Here is a 27,024-nt window from a genome sequence, read left to right as displayed (position 1 = left end):
TATATGTCTGACGGGGGAGGTCAGGTAATTAATTCTGATTAATCATTTTTGTTACAAGATTATTACATAAAGTCACTAATTTGAGCATCATAGTGCCTTTGAGAGGTGTATCCACCTTCCCGGCTTGGACAAGGAGGAGAGAGGGCAAACAACGTAACTTGGAAGATGGAGGACTATCAGGAAGCTCATCCAATCTTCAGGATAGCTTTAAGTGCTTTGAGTAACCTCAATCCCTTACCCAAACATAGCCATTTATGAAGGCTTAGGAGGAACGAACACGAATTTTGAATTCAAAGAAAAAGAATAGGTTGGAAGGGTGAACGATACCAAGATGGGTAAAAAAATATGAAAAGCTTAAATGGATTCCTAAGGGTGAACTTGAGTGAGGGAAAGCTCTTGGACTTGTTCTTTGAAACCTTTTTTACAAGTTTTCAGAATTTCTCTCTAATGATTTCAAATCTCTCTAACAGAGTTATATATTTTGTTCTTGTAATTTGCAAAACACTTTTGTTGTCTTTGTTTAGAAGTGAAGTACAACACTTGTAAGGTTAACTTAGTAGAGTTAGATCATCTAGTCAGTTAAGTTAATACTAGGAGTGATTATATTTGTTCTAACCTTAGTTGTATAGCAGGAATAGTTAAACTCGTTGTAATACTTTATGATTAATAGAACTCCTTAAAGGTAATTAAGAAAGATCTGAATGTAGCTCAGTTTGAAACAAACCAATATAAAAACAAGTTTTTTTTTATTGTAGATTGCCTAACCCTTGTAAAAGAAATTAAACAATGATTTGCGAAAAGTTTTAAAACTCTATTCAAACCCTCTTTCTAGAGTTTTCTTGTGTTACATACTCTATTTACAAAAAATAACTAAAATAAAAAAAAAATAACAAATATAAAAGTCAAATTGAATATAAAACATTAATCTTAATACATGTCACTGATTTTGACATGTGGTACCATGCTATTTTGACACGTAAACATTTTTTAAAATTAAAATAATTTAAAAAAAATAAAAAGTGTAAAACAAAAAAGAACTAATAATTTATGTGACAAACATTATTCATTAGTTATCTGTGTTTAGATGCCCTTAAAAAAAACTAAATTGAATAAAATGAATGAAAATTAAAATCAAATTAAAAAATATATTATTAAAATTAAATTAAATAAAATCAACATAAAAGACCAATTAATATTTATTTCTTATTCAAAACGGATGTTATTGTAATAAATATCTTAGATAAACGACATTAAATAACGTGTGTGACTCAAGATCAATATATCTCTATCTAAAGCAGGTCCCTTCTACTTTTACCGAAAGTAGATGCCATTTAATAAAAAAAACCCAAGTAGCATTCATACCAAAGTAGTTTCGAGTTTCAACAGTTACAAGGACCCACATAATTGTTTTTCCAAATTTCTCTACGTTTTCCCAACCCAATATTTGGCCAAATTCGATGAACACCCAAAACAGAAGCCAACAACCCAATAATGGAAAGAGAGAAACAAGTGATGGAATCAATCTCCAATAAAAGTCAAGACTTTTAAGAGGCATGGTAGTTCAAATTCTTTTTAGCACCATTTACAGAAATTATTTGGTCCTACAACAAGAAAAGAAAATAGAAGATTGTAAGACGAACAATAATATAGGCACGAGAAGCATCCTCATTTCTAACAACAGTGAGTGAAACTAAATATTGCTGAAGGGTGAAATACAGAAGCACAAGCTTTCCCTGTTGCAGAAGCTAAATGAGTAAAGGCTTACCTTCAGTTCTTCCACCTTAGAGTTTTGTATCTATTCCCTCCACTGTGTTCATACATAAATTCAAGTGGGGGAATGATCTTGTGGAGCATCTCATCTACATGTTCGGAATACCATAACTTCCATCTCCTCGAGAAAATAAGAGGGAGGATGAAAATTCCAAAGCCAAAAATACATCCCAACTCGGCACTTAAAATATTCCAATCAATTGAACTCTCACTGTGGGAATGAGCATTTGGTGTTTCAGGTGATGTCCCTTCATCATTGCTGCAACTATGGATCAGAGGAACTCCACATAACTCTTCATTCCCTTCAAAGGAATCTGCATCGAAGGATTGAATTTGTGTACCCTTTGGAATTTCTCCCTCTAGTTGATTAAATGAGAGATTCAAATATGCAAGGAAAGATAGACTTGCAAGCTCTGTAGGAATTAGCCCATCAAAAGAATTTTCTGACAAATCTAAAGACTCAAGATTCTTCAAATTTCCAATAGATGATGGGATGTGACCGGAGAGGGCATTATTTGACAAATTTAGAGCATTCAAGGCCTTGAACTGCATTAGCTCCTTTGGTATTGGACCCTCAAAATTGTTGCTCGACATATCCAAGTACGTGAATATCTTTTGGATTCTGACCAACTCCATTTGCTTACCTTTGTTGGTAATGGTAATGGAATTCTGAAGTCGAGAAATATCCACTGCATTATAAGATTCGGTGGATGACTGGTCAAGGATAGAGCGAGAGGCGTTTGTAAAAAGTTTAGCTATTCTTGCTAATAGAGATTTGTCCACACTTGACAATAAATCCTGAAAATTCTTGGGGTCGTAGTGATCATAGAGATCAATAAATAAGTGGCCAAATTCGGACACACCATTATCATCTCGCATCATTGCTTTCCAACTGTTTAGCAGTGCTCCTGGTATTTCACCACTGAAATTATTGGAGGCTAGATCAACAATATGGAGCATTTTCCAATCAGCACTGCTTCTTGGGCATCCAATTGAGCCATGAAGTTTGTTTAACCCTAAATCCATAATTCTCAAGGTGGAAATATTACTTAAGAAGCATGGAAATCTGTCAGTTAATGAGTTTTTTTGAAGGTTTAGGACTTGCAGATTTTGGCAATTAGTTAAAGATTTTGGGATGATACCCTCCAAAAGGTTGTCATTTAGATCCAACAACTTTAGATTACATGAAGTTGGCACTGAATTAGGAATATAGCCACGGAGTTTGTTTGCACCAAAATTCAACACCCTTAGACTACTCATCGTAGCAAAACACTCGGGAATCGTCCCAACAAAGTTATTGTGGGAAAGATCTAGCAGGTGAAGACTTGAAGCATTGCAAAAGGATTCAGGGATTTGTCCCTGAAAGCTGTTGTTTGAAAAAGACAACAAATTTATGAAAGGAAGACGATTTCCAATGTCCAGTGGAATAACAGAGTTGAATCTATTGTTCGAGTAGTCCAAGCAATTTACTAACGTTGGAATGAAAGGAATAGACCCTTGTAGTTGATTGAAACTAAGATCCAAGAGCAAAAGGTTTGAACTAAGGTTCCAGAAGCTTCCTTCAAAACTTGTCAGAAAATTTTTGGAAAGATTAAAGTGAGCAAGATATTCATTTTCCCAGATCCAGTGTGGTATTGAGCCCTCGATCTCGTTGTCAGCTAGATCAAGACGTAGTAGTGTGGATTGATTTCTTAAGAAACTGGGGATTCCTCGCAACTTGCAAGATGACAACATCAGAATTCTGAGATTAGGATAGTTTGAGAGGTCATGAACATCCCTATAGTTTATATCAACTGACAAATTGTTACCTGAGAGACCTAATGAAGTTAAGTTACTAAGCTTTCGAATCATGTCCAATAGTATTGTGCCATTGAGCTTATTTCCATTCAGTTGGATGAGGCGAAGTGTTGTAGTGTTAAAAATAGACACAGGAATTGTACCATGAAAGTTGTTGTTACCTAAATCAAACATCTCTAACAAAGGGGAGGCCACAACAAACTCATCCAAGGAACCATTGAATTGATTAAAAGGTACTTTAAGTTCTCTCAGACACGGGAGTTTAAGAAGAGATGAGGGGAGTTTCCCACTGAAAAAGTTAAATCCTAAATCAATGCTGATAAGATTTTTATGAACCTCAAAATGATTGGGTGATAACACACCAGTCAAATGATTATGATAGAGGGATAAATATGTGAGATTCTTGGACATATTAAAAGAAGGGAGTGAACCTGTGAAGTTATTGTAAGACATGTCTAGATAAACAAGTTGGGTGAGTTCAGAGATTGAACTTGGAAGTGTTCCATTAAATTGGCAGTTAGATAAATCAATTCTAGACAACTGCTTCAGATTAGAAATCTCACATGGAAGCAATCCTGAGAAATTTGTATTGCTAAGATTCATGTCATAAAGAGAACCACGTGATCGGAAGTTTGGTAAAGAACCCCTAAGACCTTCATTGTCTGATATGTCAAGGATTGCCAAAGTTGGAATTTGGAAGATATCTTTTGGAAATGAGCCATTCAAAACACAATTTCTGAGCTGCAATCTGACTAACTTAGACAATTTTGCAAAGGATTCCGGCACTGTGCTTGACATATTATTGTGGCTAAAGTTTAGAACAGTGAGTGACTGAAGCTTAGAAAGTGATGAATCAATAGGTCCAGAGAGATTGCATGATGACATGCTCAAAACACGTAGCTTGTGCAATGAAGATAAAGCATGGGACCATTCATGACCTTTGACAGATATTGATACACCATCAAGATACAATTCTGTGATATTTGTAAGGTTTGGTAGTAAAAGCATTTCTAGATTTGGCTTCTCAAGTTTTAGCCTGTGGCTTGAGGTAAATGAGGAAGAAAAATCAAGAGTAACTAACCTTCTGAGTTGAGAAATCTCATGTGGAATCTGCCCCTCAAATCCAGCATTAGACAAGTTCAAATACCTCAAATCACTTAACTTGTACAGTTCTGAAGGAATCACTGAACTTAAGTTATTAAAAGCCAAATTCAAGCTTTGTAGATATTGAAGGTTGAAAAGAATGCTTGAATTAACAAATCCTCCTGAGATAGACTCTGCACTGAGATCAAGGGCTATAACACGACCCTCGTTGCATGTCACTCCATGCCACTCACAACAATCTTCACTTTGGTTCCAAAGAGTAAGCTTTTTGGATACTGCAGGGTTAAATATAAGGCTAGTTTTTAAGTGGAGCAACACAGAACACTGATGGCCAAGAAAATAACCATTTGCTGGAAAAATGTTGACACCACAGTTTATTAAGTAAAATGGTATCAAGAAAAGCAACAAGAGAGTGTGTCTCCTCATTATAAGCTTTGAGAAGGTGTTCTGTGTTACAAAAAATTATGGTACCATGGTAAAGACATATTATCATTTCAAAACATATCATTATCCTTTTATAGACTATCATTATTGGTCATGTTAGTCTACCAGTCTAACATAAGTTGGAAAGCACAAGAACCATTACTATCAAAGTATTGTCAGTAGGTTTCCATTTTCATGTAGTTCACATTAATAGTTATATTAATATGTTAAAAAAATTATTTTAAATTAATCTCTATTCAACAAAGTTTCATTTTCTTTCCTTCAAATATCTACGTTGATTATAACATAAAAAAATTTAATAAAAGGTTGCAATAAATTTTAAATTGAAGTTTTCAAATTTTATTAATAATTAATTTTTTAAAGGATATTGGTATGTGAATTTGTTTTAGTGGCTAGTTATCTAGGGGTAGGTGAATTGAAGGTAGGAAGTGTTGAATTCTTCAAACATACTGTTGATATGAGATAATTGGGTGCCATTTTGAATTATTCCTTCCTTAAAGTCATCATGCTGGTCGAAATGGGAAGTCTTTTTCGCACATTCCAGAAGAAGAAATTTAAAACAGATATTTTTCATATCGAAGTTGTGTATATATTTTAGAATTTTATTAAAGTTTTAAAATGGTGGAATAAAATATTACTAAATATTTGTTTGACAGAATATAATTAAGATTAAAAATTTAAATAAGTTTAAATAGAAGCATCGGCAGTCAGAGCTGAAATAAAATATTTTTTACCTTCCATTTATATTTATTGCAATAAACAGACAATATTTATTTTGTATCTTACAATGTGAAGAGATGGCAAATATACGTGATAGAGAATTGAGAAGCTTGTACAGTTTACTTTGCTTAAATGTAAGATATATTTTGTGCAAAGTTACTTCTATCACTTATAATAGGTGTTTGGTTTTGTTTAGAAATTTGAGGTCATCGTCTATATATATATATATATATATATATATATATATATATATATATATATTCGTTGAAAAATCAAAAGCATCTTTCAATTTTGTTAGTCAAATAGTTGGACTTGATCAGTTGTGTCTTTTCCACAATTGCGAAGGAACATAGAATTTTTGTAGAAAGTGGAAGTAGCAAACAGATTTGGAAGACAACGTGGAAAGCACTGTTTATGAAGTCGAGAGAATCACATTTAAATTTATATATACAAATAAAAATTGTCCTCCCAGGAGCTATACGTGAAATGTATTGTCCATGTCTTTTATAATAATTAATGTAATATTATAGTTAGTGTTGTGAAAACGGGTAATCCGGTCCGATACACCATGGATTGGTCACTTAGTGGGTCAATCTAATTCGACTCACTTATTAGTGAGCATTTAATCTCACTTAATACTTGCTCAGAACAACAAAGTGATTTTTTATTTTCTACCCTTAAGATAACATTTGAAAATTAAGTTTTTCTTCTAAAGATACCAAGCGTTAAGTGTAAGACCCATGAAAAAAAAAATATTTAAATTTAATAAATAGTTATTTTTTTTATTTTTTATTTTTATTTTTATAAAGTTAATAAAAGTATGGTAAAAAAAAAATTAAAATTTATGATAGGTAACAATAATAATAATTTCAAAGGAAGGAGTTTAAAAATTTGAGAATTTATTTTAAAAGTTAAAAAAAAAAATGAATGAATAGTAAATAGTAAATAGTAAATAGTGAATAGTGAATAGTGAATAGTTAAAAAAAAATATTAAAATAAATTGTGGAAGAGGACACTCCACGTAGAATCATTTATTCAGAGATAAGAATGGTGAATAAAAAAATAATTTTTGAATAGTAAAAATGAATAGTAAAAGTGAATAGTAAAAATGAATAGTAAAAATGAATAGTAAAAATTTTTGGCTATAAATAGCCAAGGGGGGGAGGATGAAGATTTGCACCAGAATTCTAGGGAAATTGTGAGAGGAGAGAGTTGGAGGAAATTCTAGTTGAAGAGGGGAAATTCTGGAAGTTTCTGGAGAACGGTTTGAGAAGAGGAACCTAAGTCTGGAATAGAGGTAAGGGGAGTTACATTTTGTTTGGTATTATTTTGAGTCTTGTATATGTTGCTTTTGGTTGATCTTAAATCTTGAGTGTGAAGTATTTTGTTTCTGTATGATTTTGAATTTTTGATGAGAACATGCTTTTGTGCTTAGATCCAAGTGTGATAGTTGTAAAATGTGATGTTGATTATGTTATGCATATGTATGCTATTAATTGCCTATGGATGGATTAGAAGTTTTCTAACCGGCTCTGCCAGATTCAACTTCTTGTTTCCCCATACTTTATATTGTTTTCCTTTTTCGTTTTTATTTTTGGAAGGATTAGAAGTTGTCTAACCGGCTCTGCCAGATTCAACTTCTTATTTCCCCAAACCTGTTATTATTCTTATTATTTAATTACGTTGTATTCTTGGAAGGATGAGAAGTTGTCTAACCGGCTCTGCCAGATTCAACTTCTTGTTTCCCCATACTTTATATTGTTTTCCTTATTCGTTTTTATTTTTGGAAGGATTAGAAGTTGTCTAACCGGCTCTGCCAGATTCAACTTCTTATTTCCCCAAACCTGTCATTATTCTTATTATTTAATTACTTTGTATTCTTGGAAGGATGAGAAGTTGTCTAACCGGCTCTGCCAGATTCAACTTCTTGTTTCCCCAAGAGTTTTTATTAAGTTTATTTTAATGATTGTCAAACATTTGATTCTTCTCCGTTGACTATTTATAGTAAGATTTTATTATTGTTAATTTGTTTGTAATATATTTATCTTGTATGATTTCTGTGTTGAATGTATTTTATGATGTTGATATGAAATTATGAATCTGAACATGATATGAGTTTTATGAGGAGATTTTGTAATAGTATGACATGAGTTGAGGAAAATGAGCATGATATGAGTCTCATGGAGAGATTCTATATTGGTATGGTATTAGTGTATATGTTGATGTTGAGGGTCCTGTTGTTGGTGGTTATCCTAAAACTCTAATAATCTTCCAGTATCAATTAGAGAAGGATGTGTTATGTGGTGAGAGTAGTAGGAGGTCCTAGTCTATGTTTATAGACATTAATGGATTAACCTTGTGGGTGATATGATATATTATATTTGGCCAAAATTTTTGTTGTTGAAATCACCACAAGTGCATGACCACACGAGACTTCCATCAACATTATATCCGGATAATAGAGTCTAGAATGATAATTGCATTTTACATGAATTTATGGTGAATGTATTACGTATAGCAATAGTGTAATGTTTTTCTTTGAATGTTGCATGGTAGCTCACCCTTACTTGTTTGTTTGTGCCGGAAAAATCTTATTTTTGCGATGATCGTATAATGTTTTTGTTATACGGGAGCAGATGAGGGAACAACGTCTGAAACAATTCAAGTGAAGGAGGAAGCAGCAGAAAAATGAAGAATATTTTAAGAAAAAAAAAATAAAACATAAATAAAATTAAGAGTGTTTTATTTATGTGTGAAATTATAATGTATTTCTAGTGTGAACTATGTTACTCCTAAATGGAGGATTGTAATATTGTACGATGTTTTCTTTATTAATGAAATAAATTTGGGTGTGAGATGTTTTATATTTTGGGGTGTTACATTTAGTAAATACTTCATCATTGGATGAAGTAACAGTTTAACTCATGGTATTGTTTAGACTAAGTAAACGCTTCTTGTTATTTTGTATTTTTCATAGAAATAACGTCTAGCACGTTATGTTTTTCTTTGTGTTTTAGGTTTAGTCTCTTAGAATCTTTTGGTCAATGACATTATCTTGAAATTGTATCGTTTTCCCGATAGTTATACTGAATACCCCTTGGGTATAGTAAGCTTACGCGTTTAACTCAAACTCTTTTAGACGTTTTGACTTAACAGTCGTTTAGCATAGCGTCTGGGTGTTTTGACTTAGTTATTTCTTTTATTTTTACAATCCTAAATGTTTTCCTAAGGTTTTTCTATGTTGGGGATTTTGGTCTTAAGTCTTCTGTTTATTACTATTGTCTTTTCAGATTATTATTTCGTTTAATGTTATTTGGTTAAACTTCAAAACATGAGATCATTTAGACGTACACACGATTTTGTCTTAACAGATTGTGCATGTAGCATATATGTCTTATCTCTTATCGTTTTTGTTGTTTTTGAACGTTGAGCATTTAATGTCATTTAATGCTTACTCAGAATAACAAGGTGTTTTTCATGTTTTTATCATTGAGGTAGCGTTTAACAATTAAGCTTTTCTTCTAAAGATACCAAGTGTTGAATAGGAACTTCATTATTGGACGAAGCAACAATTTAGCTCATGGTATCGTTTAGACTGATGTAAATGCTTTTTGTGATTTTGTCTTTTTACGAGCAATAGCGCTTAGCATGTTATGCTTTCCTTGGTGTTTTTTTGTTTAGTCTTTTAGAAGGTTTCTTGTCAAAGACATTGTCTTGACTCTTTTTATTTTCCCAAGAGTTCAATCGAATACCCTTTGGGTATAGTAAGCTTACGCGTTTAGTTTAAACTCTCTTAGACGCTTTAACTTATCATTCATTTAGCATTGCATCTGGGTGTTTTGTCTTAGTTGATTTTCTATTTTCTACAATCCTAGATGTTCCTAAGGTTTTCCTATGATGGAGATTTTGAACCTAGGTCTTGTGTTTCATCATAAGTTATTTTCATATTGTTATTTTGTTTAATGTTATTTGGTTAAACTTCAAAACATAAGAGCGTTTAGACATATAGACGATTTTGTCTGAACAAATAATCCTTTTAAGCTTAAAGTAATATAATAAGGTATGAAGAAGTAGAATTTCTTGAATAACAATGATGTAGCTGAGCCACCACTATTGGTGTTGAGCACTTAAGATGGCAAAGAAAGAATATGAATTTTGGCCTTCCAACTAAGCACCATAAAATGGGGCTGAGCAACACAAGAAAACCCTTTGCAAAAGGAAACCTGAAGCACCAAAGAAAGGGACTAAACTACCTAGAAAACCCTCCAAAGAAGGAAAACTCACATGCTAACCACTAGAACAAACGATTGAGCTAAAAGAAAATCCACCAAAGGAAACCCTTGTTGTTGAGTACCATCCAAAATTATCTATAAATACAGAACCATGCCTCTAGTTTTATCATCCCATTCTTAGCTTCTTTAGGCATTCTCTCTGAAACAAATTAGATTATCTTAGTGAAAGGAATATGAGAGGAACAACAAACTAGAGCTTAGCTTTTTTGATTATTTGAGTAGTTAAAACCTCTTGTGTTAGGTTAGATATAATTTCTCATCAATTGTTTGTGGTTTAATTTTGCTTATTGATTGGGTGAATTAACTAGTCATTTTATTTCATTATTTGGATTAAGTTAGAAGATTAATCTTATATTATGGTCAATCAAACCATCATATTTTTTTAGAGGCTAGTACATGCTCTAAAGCTTGGGTTAGATATAAAAGTCATATACTTTAAAGAAAAAATTAATTCAACCAAAAGTGGAGGATTTACATTAGGTTTAAAGTTCTTACAAGAAGTTTAGAATTAACTTAGAGTACTACCAGTGAATGAATTCTATATAAAATATAAAAGATAACCATTATGACAACAAAAGAAGAAGAGACAAAATCAAACCTAACACATATTTATCACCATATTTTCCAAATCTTTATTAGGTCTTGTTTTTATGATCATCAAAAATTCAACAAACACTATTTCATTAAATCCAAAAATAAATATTGGACAATCTTAACAAATCTATATAGATAAGAGACTTGTTTGATACTACGCATTCAGTACACTTGCTGAAACTGGTTACTATTCTAGCATCTCATCAATCTTGTTCGTTTGCACAAATGTGACCATGTCAAAGTGGACAGTCAGAGTGCACGACTTCTCCATTCCCCTTAAATGAAATTCTCATCCTAGAGTTGATGTAACAAATTCCAAATCACTTAAAACTTAACAATTAACCAAGATGAATAAGGGGAAAAACATGAAGCGCTAGTAGATATGTGGGATCTGAGGGAGTGAGTAATTCTTACTTCTCTAGCCTACAGGATTTTGAGAAGAGAAGGAGGAAGGAAAAGATAGGTACAACGCTAACGCCAATGAAACCTTTATGACCAATTTCATCATTGGTGGCTCTGGTTGGTGGATGTGGCGCCGTAGCTCATCCTGGTGATGCTCACATGACCCACATGTAATGTTTCTTTAGAGAAGAAGGTGGACGTGTGATGCTACTTTGGAGAAGAGGGAGAAAAGAGAGAGAAATTGGGTCCTCGTAATTACTGGGAAATCTCAAGTGAGTCTCGTTGTTTAAACTGTCAAAACTGGGTTCATATACTTGTAAAATTGTCTCAATTGGATCCAAATATTTGAAAATTTGAGTCAATTAAGCCATGTCCGTTAAGTTTTCACATACGGTGTTAAAATTTGCTGACGTGGTGCACACTTAATCTGCTGATGTAAAACTGTTATATTATGTGAATTTTTTTAATAAAATTAACAGTTTTTGACGTGACAAAAGATTGAATTAGTAATGTTAAAAATTTCTTAAAATTAGAAAATTTTCAAGTAAATAGGATTAGAGAAAGAGAATTAAGTATTTGATCAATAAACACAATAAACAAACACACAAAAAAAAGACAAACACAGAAACCTGACCAAGTCATTAGAATCTTGGTAACCACCGCGAACCTTGGTAACCATCGTGTAGCAACTCCACCTAAATTTACAAAACAGAAAAATCAAACCAGCCCCAATCCATTCTATACTGCAACACCCAACATGTGCAGTTTCAGGTCCTGCTTCTTCCAGTTTCGTCCATTGGCTTGACATATAAATGTTCGAGATGAGATTGAGAGACCAAAGAGAGGGTCTGTACACTGTTACCCACTACAACCAATTCAATACCTTCATCTTCACGACAGAGACTTAAAACAAATTTACTAAACCCCTATTCCAAATGTCAAATCATACTTTCTTCCTCTTTCTTTCTAGATAGAACCCGTACCTCACATATTTTTGTATATACCTACAATTAAAGAAAACCCCAATTAAGTCAAATCATACTTTCCTCCTTGCACCGAAACACTATTCATCACAATTAAGTTTCAAAAATAAACAAAACCTAATGGAGCGCACCCTTTTAAAATATCCAAGGAACGCTAGGATTCCTCCTCTACTCCCGAAATTTTAATTTATTTTTCTATCCTTTTTGTTGTTTCTGTTTCTTTCAGTAGGTTCCAATTTTCCTTAGTTTATATTATACAGGATAGTGAACCTGACACCATGATGGTGTGGGTGCTGAAACCGGGCAGGTGATGAAAACCGTACTTTTTTTTCATTTTTCCGATTCAATTCATTTTTTTCCATTTTTATTTTTTACATGCAACACTTCCAATTGTCGTCCTTGACCACCGTTAACAATCATTACTGTTGCCGTTGGCGGAGGGGACGGGTTCTTTTCGATCGCGACGTACTTCTAATCCTATTTCATTAAAAAAAAATTAACATAGAAGAAATTATTTGTTAAAACTTAATGGAAAAGATAAAATTGACTAAATTTTTTAAATATATAAATCCAATTTTGACTGTTTAAAAAATAAGAACTCTCTTGAAATTTCCAACAAATTTAAAGACTATCCAAAGTTTAAACCAAATAAATCCAAAACAAAAAGAAAAACATAAACAAATTAATATATTGACATGTGCCGGTTACAAATAGCAAACTCAACACTCTTTTAAGTTGTTTATACAAATCTATAAAAATTGACCAAATTAAATTTATTTAATTAAACGAAAAATAAATATTGGGAACAAAACCAATCAAAACCCAAAATATAAGATCTAAAATAGTAATTAAATCAAAATAAAATTAACTCTTAATTTCAATGTTCCTATTATTACATACGTCAATTCTCTATTTCAATATAATAATTTAATGGTAATATTCAGTATACTTATTGAACAAATAGCTGAAGAACTATGACTATCACGATCCTTGCTAAACTGAAATATCATTCCATTCGAACAAATAATAAGAAAAACATGTAAAGACCTATATAATGTTATTCATCATTAATCTTTCAGAAAGTCAAACAAACAAATTTCATTGAGGCAGCTATTCAATAGATTGATGTTGAGCACATTTTCTCAGGCTAAGAACATGATAACAATGGGAAGTTACATGTTAGATTAAATCAGAGATCGTCAGAATGGTTGTTTCTCAAACTCAACATAATGCAGGTCTGTCCTCCATGGCTTTCATATTCGAGATGCAGCAGATTAGGAAAGATACGACAGAGAATGTTATCAACACACCTCCCTATCTTAGCCTCCATTTCTTCCAATACAGAACTGGAAAAATAACAATTGCAAGGCCAAAAACTAGTCCCAATTCCACGCTTAAGATATTCCAATAATTACAAGTGATCTTGCAGATCCTGTTTATGATGATGATACAACATTGGTCCATGCCATTCAATGCTGGCAAGCATTCCTAAAGGAGGTCCATATAAGCCATCATTGCCTTCAGAACAACTTGCATAAAATGTTTGAAGTTGAGGACCAATTGGGATAGTTCCCATGAGATTATTAGATGAGAGGATCAAGAATGACAGTAAAGAAAGAGTAGCAAGTTATGTTATCCTATAAAGTTGTTTTTCGAGGGGTCCAATGATTCAAGATTTTTCAAACTCCCTATAGATGGTGGAATTTCACCTGAGAGAGAATTCTTTGCTAAGTTAAGCACATGCAGTGCTTTGAAATTCATAGACGCCAGATCAACAATTTGCAGCATCTTCCAAGTGCCCTTTGTCTTTGCACATTCAATGGGACCATGGAATCCATTTTGGCGGACAACAAGTACACGGAGTGTGGATATGTTCTAATGCCAAGCAGTTAGCAAGAGACTCGGGAAGTTTTCCATGTAACTGATTTTGTTTAACATCCAGTGTTCTCAAAGAACATGACAACGGAAATATGTCGGGAATGCTGCCAATGAGCTTGTTTTTTGGAAGAATCAGCACCCCAAGAGTCTCAATTTTGCTTAAACAGGTAGGAATTGTCCCTTCAAACTTGTTGCTTGAGAGTTCAAGAACTTGAAGTTCTGAGGCTTTATATATGGAATCAGGAATTTGGCCATATATAGAAACTGTTGCGTGAAAGAGAAAGATAAACTGTAGCAGATAGTTGATCACCAATGTCAGGAATAGAAGAGGTGAAGTAGTTTATGGAGAAAACCAAATAGGTGGCATATTTAGGAAAAGGTGGGAGTGAACCTTGGAGACTGTTGCTATGTAGATCAAGGCTAATTAAATTCTCTCACTAGGTTTCTGCATTGGTTCTTCCAACTTAGTCAGCAGATTGTGAGAAAGGTCTAAATGTCTAAGAAATTGGAGACTCCAGATCCAGTGTCAAAGTCCCTGAGAAGCTTGAATTACTTACAATCAAGCTCTGGAAGGATCCGTTCAATGGGAAGTCTTGAAAAAGATCACTGTTGTGAGATATGTCAATCATGGACACTGTTCTCAATTGGAAAATTTGTTCTGGAAACCTTCCTCTTAGTCCACATTTACTAAGTTGCAAGCTTGTTAAAGACAATTTAACACGCATTCCTTGCACTCATGACTAAGATGAATGACCATGAGTTGTTTAAGCCCTTCTAATGAGGAGTCTGGGACCAGAAAGGTTGCATATATGAAGCTCCCACACGGCTCAAAATCCTTGTTGGACATAAATACTTGTAACTTTCAAATTAGATTTCTTTATTTTTAATTTCTGATTAAAAACAGCTCGATTTTAATTAATAATTATATTTTGAATTTTATTTATTTTAAATTTAGGCCCATTTATTCTGAGAGAAGTTTTATTACTAGAAGAGTAATACTAAGGCTTCTAAACTTTTGAAATTCAGGGTAAATCTCATTTTAAGGTCCTAAATTTAAAAAATAAATAAAAATCATTTCAATCAGTCTAGTTTAAAATATACGATTTCAGTTCCTATTAAATTTAAACGATAAAATGGTTATTTTGAAATTCAAAAAACCCAAATTATATTTAATCCAAATTTCAGACAGAAAATTTATTTAAATTTAAATTCTTAAGAGTGTTGTAATGATGATTATCAATATTTAATATGTTAATTACCATGGTTACAAGATTATCAAAATAATTAATCATTTTATTTGTTGAGAAAGAAATGTTATAAATAATTTTCCATAAAATTTGATTAAAAAATTGTTATTAAAAAAGTAGAAAAATAATGTATTAATATTTTACATTACATTGAAATCCTTAACCACCGCATAGAATAAGACGAAGGAAAGAAAAAAGAAAATGAAAAAAAAAAGTTATTTAAAAGAAAAAAAATATTATGGTTCAATCGATATCGATAGTGTTAATGATTTTTCAATCTACATACACAAAAAAAAAATCACTATAAATAGAGATTACAACTTAAAGTTTCTCTCTCACTAAACTCTTGCTCAACTTAGTTTTTTTGATCACAATTGAACAATGCTTAGTTGTCAATACTTGTTGACTCATGTTCCTATTTATACAACATAGCCAGTAACTAACTTTTGTGAAATACACCTTAACTAATAAAGAAAAATTTGTCAATATGATTATAATTATCATAATGTTTGCTTGAGGAGTCAAAATGTGTTTAATATGGTTTGAAATATATTGAACACGTGTTTTCATTTTCTTCTGAAAAACTTAGTTCACATGTAAGTAAACTGAGTTTTACCTTAATGTCTTCCTATATGCATTTATAAGAGTGTCCCACATTTCTATGAATGGCTGAGCCATTTTGTTGTATACTAATCCTAAGAAGGTAGTTCTAATATCAACTCTAAGGAATATGTTAGCCCTAGAGTATTAATAGTTCAATTAAGCTTAAAAATACTTTGAAACAAATGTTTTAATAAACAATTAGTGAAACATAGTATAAATAGTTTATGTAAAGAGACATTGAGTTTTTATACTGGCTCATTCATTTAATCTATGTCAAATTCTTTTTTAAGAACTCTTAAAGAATTTCAACCATCAAAATGTTTATAAGTATTCTTTAGGTCAATTTTTATAATGAGTACGAAAAATCATTCCAATTTATCTCCTCTAGATACGAAGAACAAAAGTATTGTTTAACAATAAGTTGCTTTAAGCTTTCAATGATTATACTTTTAGTGTCACACTTTGCTATAACAAATAAATATGTTTTAAATCCAAGAAAAACTCTCAAGAAAAGGATATACAAATGAACATTCCTTCCTAGAACAACTTAATAAAGTGAACAATTTATAAAGACAATGCACTTTTGTTTATAATTCTAATTAAGACCATTAGTTGGTTCTATTACTTCATTTTTAATAGGTTTTTTGAATAAGACTATTGAAACTTGCATTCAAATATTTTGTTAAAGTTGTAGGAGAGGTTAATAACCTTCTAACTAAGTAAACCTTCACTACACTAAAATTGTTATGCTTAAAGTGTCTTTCATTCCCAATATCTCTTTCTAACACGAATAACACCGAATCTAGCATACAAATTGTGAAAAATTAACCCTACTATGTCAAGTTTTATTAGGATGTGACTTAACTACAAACAACTTCAAAGATGACTTATAAATTCAAATTTGAATTTGCATCTTGTTGTAGGTTTCATCTTGATCATTATATATTCTTTTAAATGAGTTTGAGAGTGACATAAGAAGTAGTTTATACATTAAACAATAAGATTTTTTACAAAGATATTAAACATATTTTTTATTTATAGTTTGATTATTTTATCACATGAATACAATTACAACAAAATATTAGTTCATCAAAATATTATTTATTATGATCAAATGTATTATGAAAACTATTTTGATTAATAGAAACTAAATTGTCAAACAGATAAGAGCATGTTATTTAAATGGCATCTTATCCTATCATACACATACTCATAACATTGTCATGATTGTTGGAAAATAATCACAACAATATTATAATTAACAATATTTAAAAAATTAATAAAATTTAAAAAATTAAAAATAAAGAAAATTTTTATTTTCATTTAATTGAATAATAAAAATTATAGTAATAATTGACAATTCAAAAAAAAAATAGAACTGTATATTGTTGTTTCTCTTTTAAAATTAAAAATGGTTGGAATGAAAAAAAAAAACACTCATTTACTTAATGAGATTTTCTTCATACGAAAATATTTATTCAAATAAATAAAAAGTTATACAAAATTTGTAACCATTCATTTACAAAATAATTTATTACAATTTGTACACTTTTAAATACTAATTAATCTTTTTGGTATTTTAAAATCTCAATGTAGTGAAATTTCTTTCTCTAAAAAAGAAAATATCTCAGTAATCTTATCATAAAAAAACTGTATTTTAAATTGTATTTATCTCAATGTAGTGAAACTTTTTAATAAAAAAAATTTAAAGCTCATTTCAATAACCCCTAATTTAAATATAACCAGTGAAAATAAAGAATTAAGAATATAATCTAGTCCTTCTCGTACTCTAAACTTTAATTAAGATTGAAGTTTTTCTCTTTAAAAACACGAGAAATATTAAAACCCGAACTTCACAGACAATATCACATAATATTTACATTGCTTGTGATCTAAATTCGCAATGGCAATTTGACGAACAAGGTTCGAACTCGAAGATGGACATGATGGACGTGGATGAAACTTCTGCACCCAGAGGTTTCCTTCTACAACCTTCACTTCATTCACGAAATGAATCACGGAATTGAAACCCTTTCGCTGATTTTGTGTCTCGATGTCTTAAATGCAGAGGGCAAGCCCGTTTTGGTGATCCTGGTAGGAGCACCCGGGAGTGGTAAATCCACCTTCGGCGAAGATGTAATGCGTTCATCTACTCGCCACTGGGTTCGCGTTTGCCAGGTTTAGTTCACTCCCTTCTACCTGTTCGATGAAATGTCTCAATGGGTTTTACTTTTTCCGCTGGACGTTTATTTTACTAGGTTAACTGATCGGATAACCATGAAAGGGAAACAAAGAAAGTTTTATTTTTAAGTTGTTGTTCACGACCACTATCATATCATAGTCGTAATATGAATGTTTTTTATGATTTGCCACGGTTCTGGTATTGGCAATGCAGTTGCAACTACGCTTCAAAGCCATGAAAACAGGCTTGGGGGTGTTGGTTCGTCGTGGGAAATTAATGGGAAATGGTTGATTTTGACAGCGTTAATAAGTTTGAGTTGAATCAGGGTAGCTTTTTATTCCTTGGGCATTTGCGTATATGTGAAAGGGTGTAGACATTTGTCATGTTTTTATTGCATGTGCCCGTTCATGCCTGGGTAGGGGACTTAGGGGTATGTTTGGGTGGAGGATAAGGGTAAAAGATGAAGGATTTGGAAGAGATATCTTATTATATATTTCATTGTTAAAATACATTTTTGGCGAAGTATATTCATTCTATAAAAGAAACTTTAACAGTAGAACAAAATAAATAAAAATTGTCATTTACCTCCCCTAACAAAATATACTTGTATAAAATGATGCAATCAATATATTTTGTGAAAGAAAATTTTATGTGTGTCATTGTAATGATTGATTTGTTTGGCCTTATATAATCATCCCTTGATAAATCTGTTAGTTACTACCATATGCGGAGAGATTGTGCGGTTCTGTGTGGGTTCGATGTACAAAATCTTATCTTTGAGTGCACAAGGATACTGTTATTGCTAAAATTAATGATTATCAAGTCTGAAGACAGTAAATTTACTGTTTTGCCAAGGCTCAACATTTGCTTTAACTCTGTTGACAGAGAGAGAGAGAGAGAGAGAGAGAGAGAGAGAGAGAGAGAGAGAGAACAGGTTCACCCAAATGCCTCTGATCTTATCTAACACTAGTTATACTGTTTATTAAATTGTTTTAGGACACTATTGGAAATGGCAAAGCAGGAACTAAAGCTCAGTGCCTAAGCAGTGCAACTAGTGCATTGAAGGATGGAAAGAGTGTATTTATTGACAGGTGCAATCTTGACAGAGAACAGCGGTCAGAATTCATAAAACTTGGTGGTGGACTCCAAATAGATGTCCATGCAGTTGTACTTGATCTTCCTGCGAAGCTTTGTATTTCTCGATCAGTCAAACGAACTGGGCATGAAGGAAATTTGCAGGGTGGAAGAGCGGCTGCAGTTGTGAATAGAATGCTTCAACATAAAGAGCTTCCCAAATTAAGTGAAGGCTTTAACCGGATAACATTTTGTCAGAATGAGAATGATGTAAAAAATGCGATTAATTTATACAGCTCACTTGGGCCACTGGATAATCTTCCACATGGCTGCTTTGGCCAGAAGAATACAGATTCGAAAATTCAAGTTGGCATAATGAAGTTCCTAAAAAGAGCAGAGGTCCCACTTGCTGCTGCATCTACAACGAGTGGCACTGAAGAGCCTACTTCCCAGACTCCGAGAAATAATTCGTACTGCAAAGATAAGGAAGCGCTTTCCTCAATTTCAGATACTGACAACTTAGAGACAAAGGAAGTAGAAAGGCAAGAAGTTGGTTCTGCTGGTTCTGCTGGTTCGCATGCCAATCCAGTTTGTCCGGATGATATTCCAACTCTGGCATTTCCCTCTATTTCAACATCTGATTTCCAATTCAATCTTGAGAAGGCAGCTGATATTATCGTTGAGAAGGTTGCAGAGTTCTTAAATAAGTTTAGGAATGCCAGAATTGTTCTTGTTGACTTATCTCATAAGTCAAAGATTTTATCCTTAGTTAAAGCCAGAATTGCAGAAAAAAACATGGACACCCAAAAGTTTTTTACCCATGTTGGGGACATTACTCATCTTTATTCCAGGGGAGGTTTGCGATGCAATGCCATTGCTAATGCTGCCAACTGGTAAGTTCAATTTCTATTATTGCAATATATAAGTAAATGCGTTTGACATTAATCCATAATTATGATTTAAAAACTTGATAAACAGAAGCCGACCCTCACCCATGTACATGTGTGATTACTGACCGTTATGACACTTAGATGACATGCCATTTTGTAAATTAGTATTGCCCCTATCCCTGTACTTATCTGAAGTCACATAAGGAAGTTTTTTTCGACTTTAATTTTAGGAGCAAATGCTATATCTAGCAATTAGAGTATGCAATGTACAATCAGCTTCTAATCAATCAACTAAAACTGCCTTTGATTTTGGCATCCATTCTAATTATTTCAGTTCACACCAACACCTGTGTGTTGATTGATGTGGATCTTGTTATCTTTTACTTATTTCGCAGGCCCCACTTTAGCACTTTAAACCTGTAATAAACAATATTTCAGTCAGATCTGCCACTTTCAAATTTTCTCTTGGTTAAGTGAAAAATCCTTTGCAGGAGGTTGAAACCTGGAGGTGGAGGTGTTAATGCAGCAATTTTTAATGCTGCAGGTCCAGAACTGGAGTCTGCAACAAAAGATAAAGTAAAATCTCTTTCACCTGGGAATGCTGCTGTTGTCCCTCTGCCTTCATCTTCTCCTTTGTTCACCAGAGAGGGTGTAACCCATGTAATACATGTTCTTGGACCTAATATGAACCCACAAAGACCAAATTATCTAAATAATGATTATAATAAAGGCTGCAAAATTCTGCAAGATGCTTATACTTCACTCTTTGATGGTTTTGCGTCTATTGTGCGGAACCACCCAGGGATACCAGAGGGAAAAGGTGAAAAGCTTGAAAGGAAATCATTGGAGTTGCCGGTTCAGTCTGATTGTTCTTCCAGAAAATATTTTACAGGTACTGATCAAAAGAGTAAGAGAAGTGATGATCATGGATCAGAGAAAAGCAAGAAATGCAAGGGAACTCAGGATGACTTAGGATTGCCCTTTACTGATTCTAAGGGTGAAAAGGTAGATTCAGAGCATAGAAGAATAGAGAGGAGCAGGAGTAAGGCTTGGGGATCATGGGCTCAAGCTCTTCATCAAATAGCTATGCATCCTGAAAAGCATAAGGGTGATTTGCTTGAAATTTCCGATGATGTTGTTGTATTGAATGATATCTATCCAAAGGTTGAATTTTCACTTTTCTTTTTTTCCCCTTTTTTATTGTGTTATGAATTAGTCTGCTGCTAATGTATCAAACTGAATTTACTGGTGTTTTGCAGGCGCAGAAGCATGTTCTGGTGTTGGCACGAACTGGGGGTCTTGACTGCCTCGCTGATGTCCAAAAGGAGCACCTTCAGTTATTGAACATGATGCACGATGTGGGTTTAAAGTGGGTTGAGAAGTTCTTAAGCGAGAATGCTTCTCTGGTATTTCGACTTGGGTATCACTCGGTATGCAGAATGTATATTGAAGAGCTATTTTTCCTCTATCCTGCCCAAACAACAGGAAAAGAATGTTCTCTTTTTATTAATGAGTGACTTTAGTACTTATGTTTTCTGTGAAAACGCATTTGAGTTAGGTGATGACTAAATTGGATTCACATTAAAAATTGAGTTTAAAGATAACTTCTTTTTGTGGTTAAACGTATCAATCAATTAAGGTTATTACTGATAAATACTATCAGTGATGTTCAACAAGGAATATATTTAAAATTGTGAAAGAAATAAGTTACTAAAATAATTACTTGTCCTTTTAGTACAAGGTTCAGTTGTGAGAAGGTTAACCATCGAGTTACTGCAAGTGCAACACTATGGCTGAGCTATTTTCATTTGTTGGTCATGGTTGAGTGTCTCATTTGTAAACTGAAATCTTCAGTAATTGCTAAACTATTTTTGTTCTGTACTATCTGCAGGCACCATCGATGCGACAACTACATTTACATGTTATTAGCCAGGACTTTGAATCAACACAATTAAAGAATAAGAAGCACTGGAACTCATTTAACACTGCTTTCTTTCGTGACTCGGTTGATGTAATGGATGAGGTCTCTAGTGATGGGAAGGCAACGTTGAAAGATGATGACAAGCTACTCTCTATGGAGTTGAGGTGCCACAGATGTAGAAGTGCCCATCCAAACATACCCCGGTTAAAATCTCATATAAGCAGCTGCCAATCCCCATTTCCTGCATACCTACTTCAGAAAGGACGTTTAGTGCATGCTCCGGGGGAACCTCGCAACAGTGTACAGTAGTACTAGTTTCTCTGCCTCCAATGCTTTCAAGCAACACTAGTTTTGATGCTGTCTTTTGAGTACACGAGATAAAACCATTAATGTGTAGGGAAAGATTGACGTATTTTTGCAATCTAGAGCAAGGAAAAGAAAAGAGTTTCTTTTCAGCTTACCTTGCATATACGAGTGGTAATATTAGATGGTTTAATTTTAAATCCTGTAGAAGGAATATTTCTCCTTGAACTTGGTCGTTCCTTAAGTAACAAACTATTCTTCCAGGCTTTGAGATCATTTTATGTCAAAATCTAAAGTTTAACAAATAAATGTCGCCCGAAACTAATTCTTCAAGTACATGGACTAACTGTATTTGCACCTCTTCCATGGTTTAAGTCACGTAAAGCTCTCCTTAACCTAAAAGCGCATATATATTCAGCGTTAAACACATAATGTAGTAATGAGTTTCACGCAATTAGATTCCTTTAAAACTAAACCACCATAGATAGGTAAAAAACATTAAATCAACATAAACCGGGAGTAAATTGAAACCATTGGGGCACAAAGTAATTGGTTGAAATAAACACAACTTGTATTGAAATCCAAAGATTGATTACAGAGTTTAGCCAAAGTGGGAAACTCTAAGAACAGCAAAGAAAACTAAAAACTAGTTTGGAGAAATCATAGAACCAAACTCGGGAGTCGGTCTTTTTTTCACCAACAGTAGACTAACATAGAATTTGTGGCTAGGGTTATCTCATGTAATGAAGCCTTCATCACAACATGCATCAGTTATGCTATGAATATCAGTTTTCTTTTTCCCATGGAATAAAGTAACATCATTTTGAAAGCCCTTGATGGAATTTATATGTAATTATTCAAATGCATCAGCCCAACTAAACATGTTTTGAAACAAGAATCCTTTGGGAATGCAACGTAAGTACTTCCAAAGCATATTCATCCAATATGTTCAGCTGACTCGATAACTTTCACCGGCCCTTGAATGAGGAAATGGTTAATTCATTATTTGTAGTCTCTTGCTTTTTATTTGAGTTGAATCTTCCTTGGTCCGAAATCCTTGTGGGAAAGAAACCAGGCTCTTTTGGGTTAACCAGTTCTATTTGTCTGCCTAACATTTGAATAACCGATGTCATGGTTGGCCTATCATCCGGGTATTGTTGCACGCACAACAGACTAACATGGATGCATCGTAGAACTTCTGAGACCACACATGAGTCTTTTATACTTGAGTCAATCAGCTGTAAGGCATTTTGCTCTTTCCAAAGTGTCCATGCCTGAAACATGAAAGAGAACAAAGTTAGTTACTCCTTTTCAAACTCTACCACAACCAACAAGTTCTTGCTATGTGTGGTACTATACTTGATTCCTTTAAATAAAGTCTCAAATTGTCTTATGGAACAAAAGAAAGAACTCACCAAAGATTATCAGTTAATTAGTTATTGGTGAAACCGGTATTTGTAACTAAATATTCTACCATAGATAAATAATAAGTTCGTTGAGTGCTTACATAACCAACAAGATTCAGAGTTTGGTTTTCATTGCAGAGAGTTCTATTTTTGGTGCCACTTATAATCTCCAACAACAAAATACCAAAGCTGAAAACGTCCGATTTGATGGAATACAGTCCATCAACAGCATATTCTGGAGCCATGTATCCACTGCATGAAACATTTAGATTAAAAAAATCATAACATTCAAAACTAAACCAAGTGTGATGTTGTATAGTTAGAGAAACACTCACTAAGTCCCAACAACTCTATTTGTGTTTCCTTCTATTTGGTCTCCTCCGAAAACCTTGGCCATTCCAAAATCTGATATTTTTGGATTTAACTTTTGGTCAAGTAAAACATTACTTGCTTTGAGATCTCTGTGAATAATCCTCAACTGGGAATCTTGGTGTAGATACAAAAGCCCTCTGGCAATCCCAACTATTATGTGGAAGCGTTGGGGCCATTGCAGCAATTTACCTTTTACTTCATCTGTGTTTTTTTTCACAAACATATGTTGCTCAATATTAGATATACAAGAGGACTAAGCTGCAAAATACGACTGATCTAGGGATGTTCAGTAAATGTATTTTTGTAGCCACTTCTGGAAGAAGAAAATAAGAACAAGAAAGGTAATAAAACTAACTTATACAAGTTAAAATATAATTTTTGATAAATTAAATGAGAGAATATCTATAAATTAGTTTCTACATAAGCTAATTTTAACTTCTGTAGAATGTTTGTTTTCTCTCCAAAAAGTGCTCGTGGGAAAGGTGTCTATATGCATTTTTCAAATTACATACCAAACAGGAAGGTGTCTAGGCTGCCATTGACCAGGTATTCATATACTAGTAACTTTTCTTTTCCTTGAAAACAACAACCAAGGAGCTTTACAAGATTTCGGTGTTGAAGCTTTGCTATCACATTCACTTCTGTCATGAACTCAGTGATTCCTTGTCCAGAGCTTTGTGAAAGTCTCTTGACAGCAATCTCTCTATCATCCACTAATTTTCCCTGCATAAGTGCATTCATTTAATTTCAAAAGCTGTTTTCATAGCAATACATTTATGGACTCTAGCTGTTTCTTGTGTGTTAAGTGCTTAAATACTGAATTACCTTATATACAGGTCCAAAACCACCCTGTCCAATCTTATTGTTCAATGAAAAATTGTTAGTGGCGGTTCTGATTGAAGAAAGATCAAAAAAAGTCACATCCAGAACACGTAGCTGTCTTTCAATGTTCTCTTTTGTCTTTGACTTATCTGGAAAAGGAAGAAAGGAACAAGCCATTCAATAATATTATGAAAGATGAAGGGATTGCAACTGATTTACATAGATAAATTTGTAATATTCAAATAGGGAAGGGCACAAAATATACTGTAGATATTAGGGACAAAGTTATGGGTGAATAATTTAGCAGCAACGTTCTTTAGGACTCTGTATATGACAAAATGGAAAATAAAAATCCCACTAATTGCACCAACTGTGCTAGCTATTAGCTTTAGTTGTGTCCCTTCATGGTTGTTTCTGATCAAACACATAAATAATCCGTGATTGCAGAGAAATGTTAGAGAAGGGAAGAATAATTTTACCTGAAGTGTTGCTTCTGTAGACAAAATAAATAGCAAGCATCACTCCAATAGTTGCAGCAATGGATGTTACATATATTATTGTAGGGTTCGTCTTGTGACTGATAGACTCTTCACAGTTGAATTGGATCAAATAAAACAACATTTTTTCAATTACGTATTGAAGGACCAAGCTTAAACTCTGTCACACAATATTGAAACTCGGAAGAGAGAAGTAATAAAGAGATCAAACAGCAAAAGTATTTACCTATTTTTTTAGGATTGATCCTTATATGTAGGCGCTGCCCCATTTCTGGATTTGAATAGAGTTTGATGTCAAATAAATCACCAAACCACATGACACAGCCACTGCCAGCTCCACTTATATTTGAATTTGTATATGCCATGCAAGAACAATTATTCAAGCACTTGGCGCTGCATTGGTTTAAGTCAATAGTGTCATCCACAATCGTATATTCAGTATCCGGCACTTTCAAGCCATCCATGGAGGAAAAACTATCTCTCAACTTGTCTTTGCAGCTAAGTTGATGTTTGAGGACACATCCTTGAGACCATTCCACTGAGTTCCATTCCTCAGGAGACTTGGGCTTGAACCCTTTTAAGCAATGACACATTGTTGATGCAAAAGTGCTGCAATATGTATTTGCTCCACAAACTCCGTAATTATCACAGTAGTCTACTGGCATTGTCGATTTCAAAATCCAGGATTTCTCGGACCATACATAGCGTTGACACTCTTGAGCAGTTTGGTTCAGTTCCACTTTTTTTACTAATCTAGTTTTCTTGAGTCTCCATCTGAGATAGACCTCTTCCTTGTTGGAGACAAACTCATAATGGTAGATGGTGTTAAGTGGCTTTCCACTGAAATGCAAACCATTCCATGGCCCATGTCTATAGTGCTTTTTTGGTCCCTTCATCATATACAACTCAGGATAAGGATGCAGAACAATGCCCCAAGATAAGTCTCCTGGTGTCGGATCATCATCGCTTTTCCAAGCTTTCAGAAAAACACTGAGATTTCTTTTGAGGTCCCACCCAAGCTTCATTCCTGGCAGCATTGTATTAGATGGATGATCAAAGCTTTGCCACAGATATGCCTCTGCCTCTGCTTCATTTTCATCTCTTATCACAAGATTGCCAGAGTCCAAGAGCTCTGCTACTGGATTCTGCGCCTTTTCTTCAGAACTTGTGCACCAGACAACCGTGTTGTTTTGTGTGAGGACCAAATTGCCAGAACTGTTTAGTTTCAAGATGGCAGAAGAATCCTTGATTGAGATGGCACTGTTTGCAACCCATACTATGTTTTGTACAGGGATATTCTTGTACCAGATCCCGACGTAGGTTTTGTTGGGATTTCCTAGGTTGAAGAAACCGAGTTCAAACATTCCACCAGGGGAAACTAAGGTCTCTCAGTAACTGAGGAACTGGGATTGTGTAAGGGACGAAGTCTCTGCTGCTATAAAAACTGATTCAGAAGGAAAAAATAGTTTATGAAATATGCAACTCGTTAGAAAAAGAATGAAGTTCATGTTTCGGAGGACTAAGAAAACTGAAACCAATGAATATTTTCAAAATTTATAATGCACAAGTTTTAATAATGAAGTGAAAATTTTGTGGGTATGCGCTAACTCTTTATGAAAACCAATAACATGGCATCATCAATGCTGTACTGGCACAATTTTCATTGAAGATGATGATTGTTTTATAACTGTAATTACAAGAAGCCAGAGGTCGGCACTCAGCA

General features: G+C 33.5%; 3 protein-coding genes across 4 annotated transcripts; 1 reads left to right on the top strand and 2 right to left on the bottom strand.

Annotated features, from left to right (window-relative positions):
• Window positions 1-1,330: 1,330 nt before the first annotated feature.
• Window positions 1,331-5,138, bottom strand: LOC124844468 (uncharacterized). Its single transcript, XM_047321412.2, has 2 exons — window positions 1,766-5,138; window positions 1,331-1,601 (listed from the first exon to the last, which is right to left on the bottom strand). Exon 1 carries the CDS (start codon window positions 5,095-5,097, stop codon window positions 1,768-1,770), a length of 3,330 nt encoding a protein of 1,109 aa, XP_047177368.2. The 5' UTR covers window positions 5,098-5,138; the 3' UTR covers window positions 1,331-1,601; window positions 1,766-1,767.
• A 12,517-nt stretch (window positions 5,139-17,655) lies between these two features.
• On the top strand, window positions 17,656-22,432 carry APTX (APRATAXIN-like protein). Its single transcript, XM_047292818.2, has 6 exons — window positions 17,656-17,811; window positions 17,903-18,012; window positions 19,013-19,983; window positions 20,472-21,144; window positions 21,240-21,410; window positions 21,872-22,432. Exons 1-6 carry the CDS (start codon window positions 17,772-17,774, stop codon window positions 22,208-22,210), a joined length of 2,304 nt encoding a protein of 767 aa, XP_047148774.2. The 5' UTR covers window positions 17,656-17,771; the 3' UTR covers window positions 22,211-22,432.
• A 321-nt stretch (window positions 22,433-22,753) lies between these two features.
• On the bottom strand, window positions 22,754-27,024 carry LOC124821022 (G-type lectin S-receptor-like serine/threonine-protein kinase At4g27290). 2 transcript variants are annotated; one of them, XM_088102178.1, is made up of 7 exons: window positions 25,528-27,024; window positions 25,284-25,391; window positions 24,808-24,953; window positions 24,495-24,705; window positions 23,946-24,183; window positions 23,712-23,862; window positions 22,754-23,478 (listed from the first exon to the last, which is right to left on the bottom strand). In XM_088102178.1, the coding sequence occupies exons 1-7, from the start codon at window positions 26,663-26,665 to the stop codon at window positions 23,173-23,175; spliced, it is 2,298 nt and encodes a 765-aa protein (XP_087958304.1). In that variant the 5' UTR covers window positions 26,666-27,024; the 3' UTR covers window positions 22,754-23,172. The 2 variants fall into 2 exon arrangements, with proteins under 2 accessions (XP_087958304.1, XP_087958305.1); XM_088102179.1 differs by lacking the exon at window positions 25,284-25,391.

Source organism: Vigna umbellata, chromosome 11, assembly GCF_029865625.1.
Source record: "Vigna umbellata cultivar VRB3 chromosome 11, Vumbellata_1.0, whole genome shotgun sequence".
In the NCBI taxonomy this organism is placed as follows: Eukaryota; Viridiplantae; Streptophyta; class Magnoliopsida; order Fabales; family Fabaceae; genus Vigna; species Vigna umbellata.
Note: the sequence above shows the minus strand (reverse complement) of the source record. Positions and strands in the feature narration are given on the sequence as shown.

Coding starts and splice junctions, on each gene's coding strand:
- LOC124821022 (XM_088102178.1), bottom strand. CDS start 26,665: ATGTTTGAACTCGGTTTCTTCAACCTAGGAAATCCCAACAAAACCTAC. Junction 24,954..25,283: donor CTACAGAAGCAACACTTCAG/GTAAAATTATTC, acceptor TTCCTTTTCCAG/ATAAGTCAAAGACAAAAGAG. Junction 24,184..24,494: donor CCTAGACACCTTCCTGTTTG/GTATGTAATTTG, acceptor AAAAAAACACAG/ATGAAGTAAAAGGTAAATTG.
- LOC124844468 (XM_047321412.2), bottom strand. CDS start 5,097: ATGAGGAGACACACTCTCTTGTTGCTTTTCTTGATACCATTTTACTTA.
- APTX (XM_047292818.2), top strand. CDS start 17,772: ATGGACATGATGGACGTGGATGAAACTTCTGCACCCAGAG. Junction 21,145..21,239: donor TGAATGATATCTATCCAAAG/GTTGAATTTTCA, acceptor GGTGTTTTGCAG/GCGCAGAAGCATGTTCTGGT. Junction 21,411..21,871: donor TTCGACTTGGGTATCACTCG/GTATGCAGAATG, acceptor TACTATCTGCAG/GCACCATCGATGCGACAACT.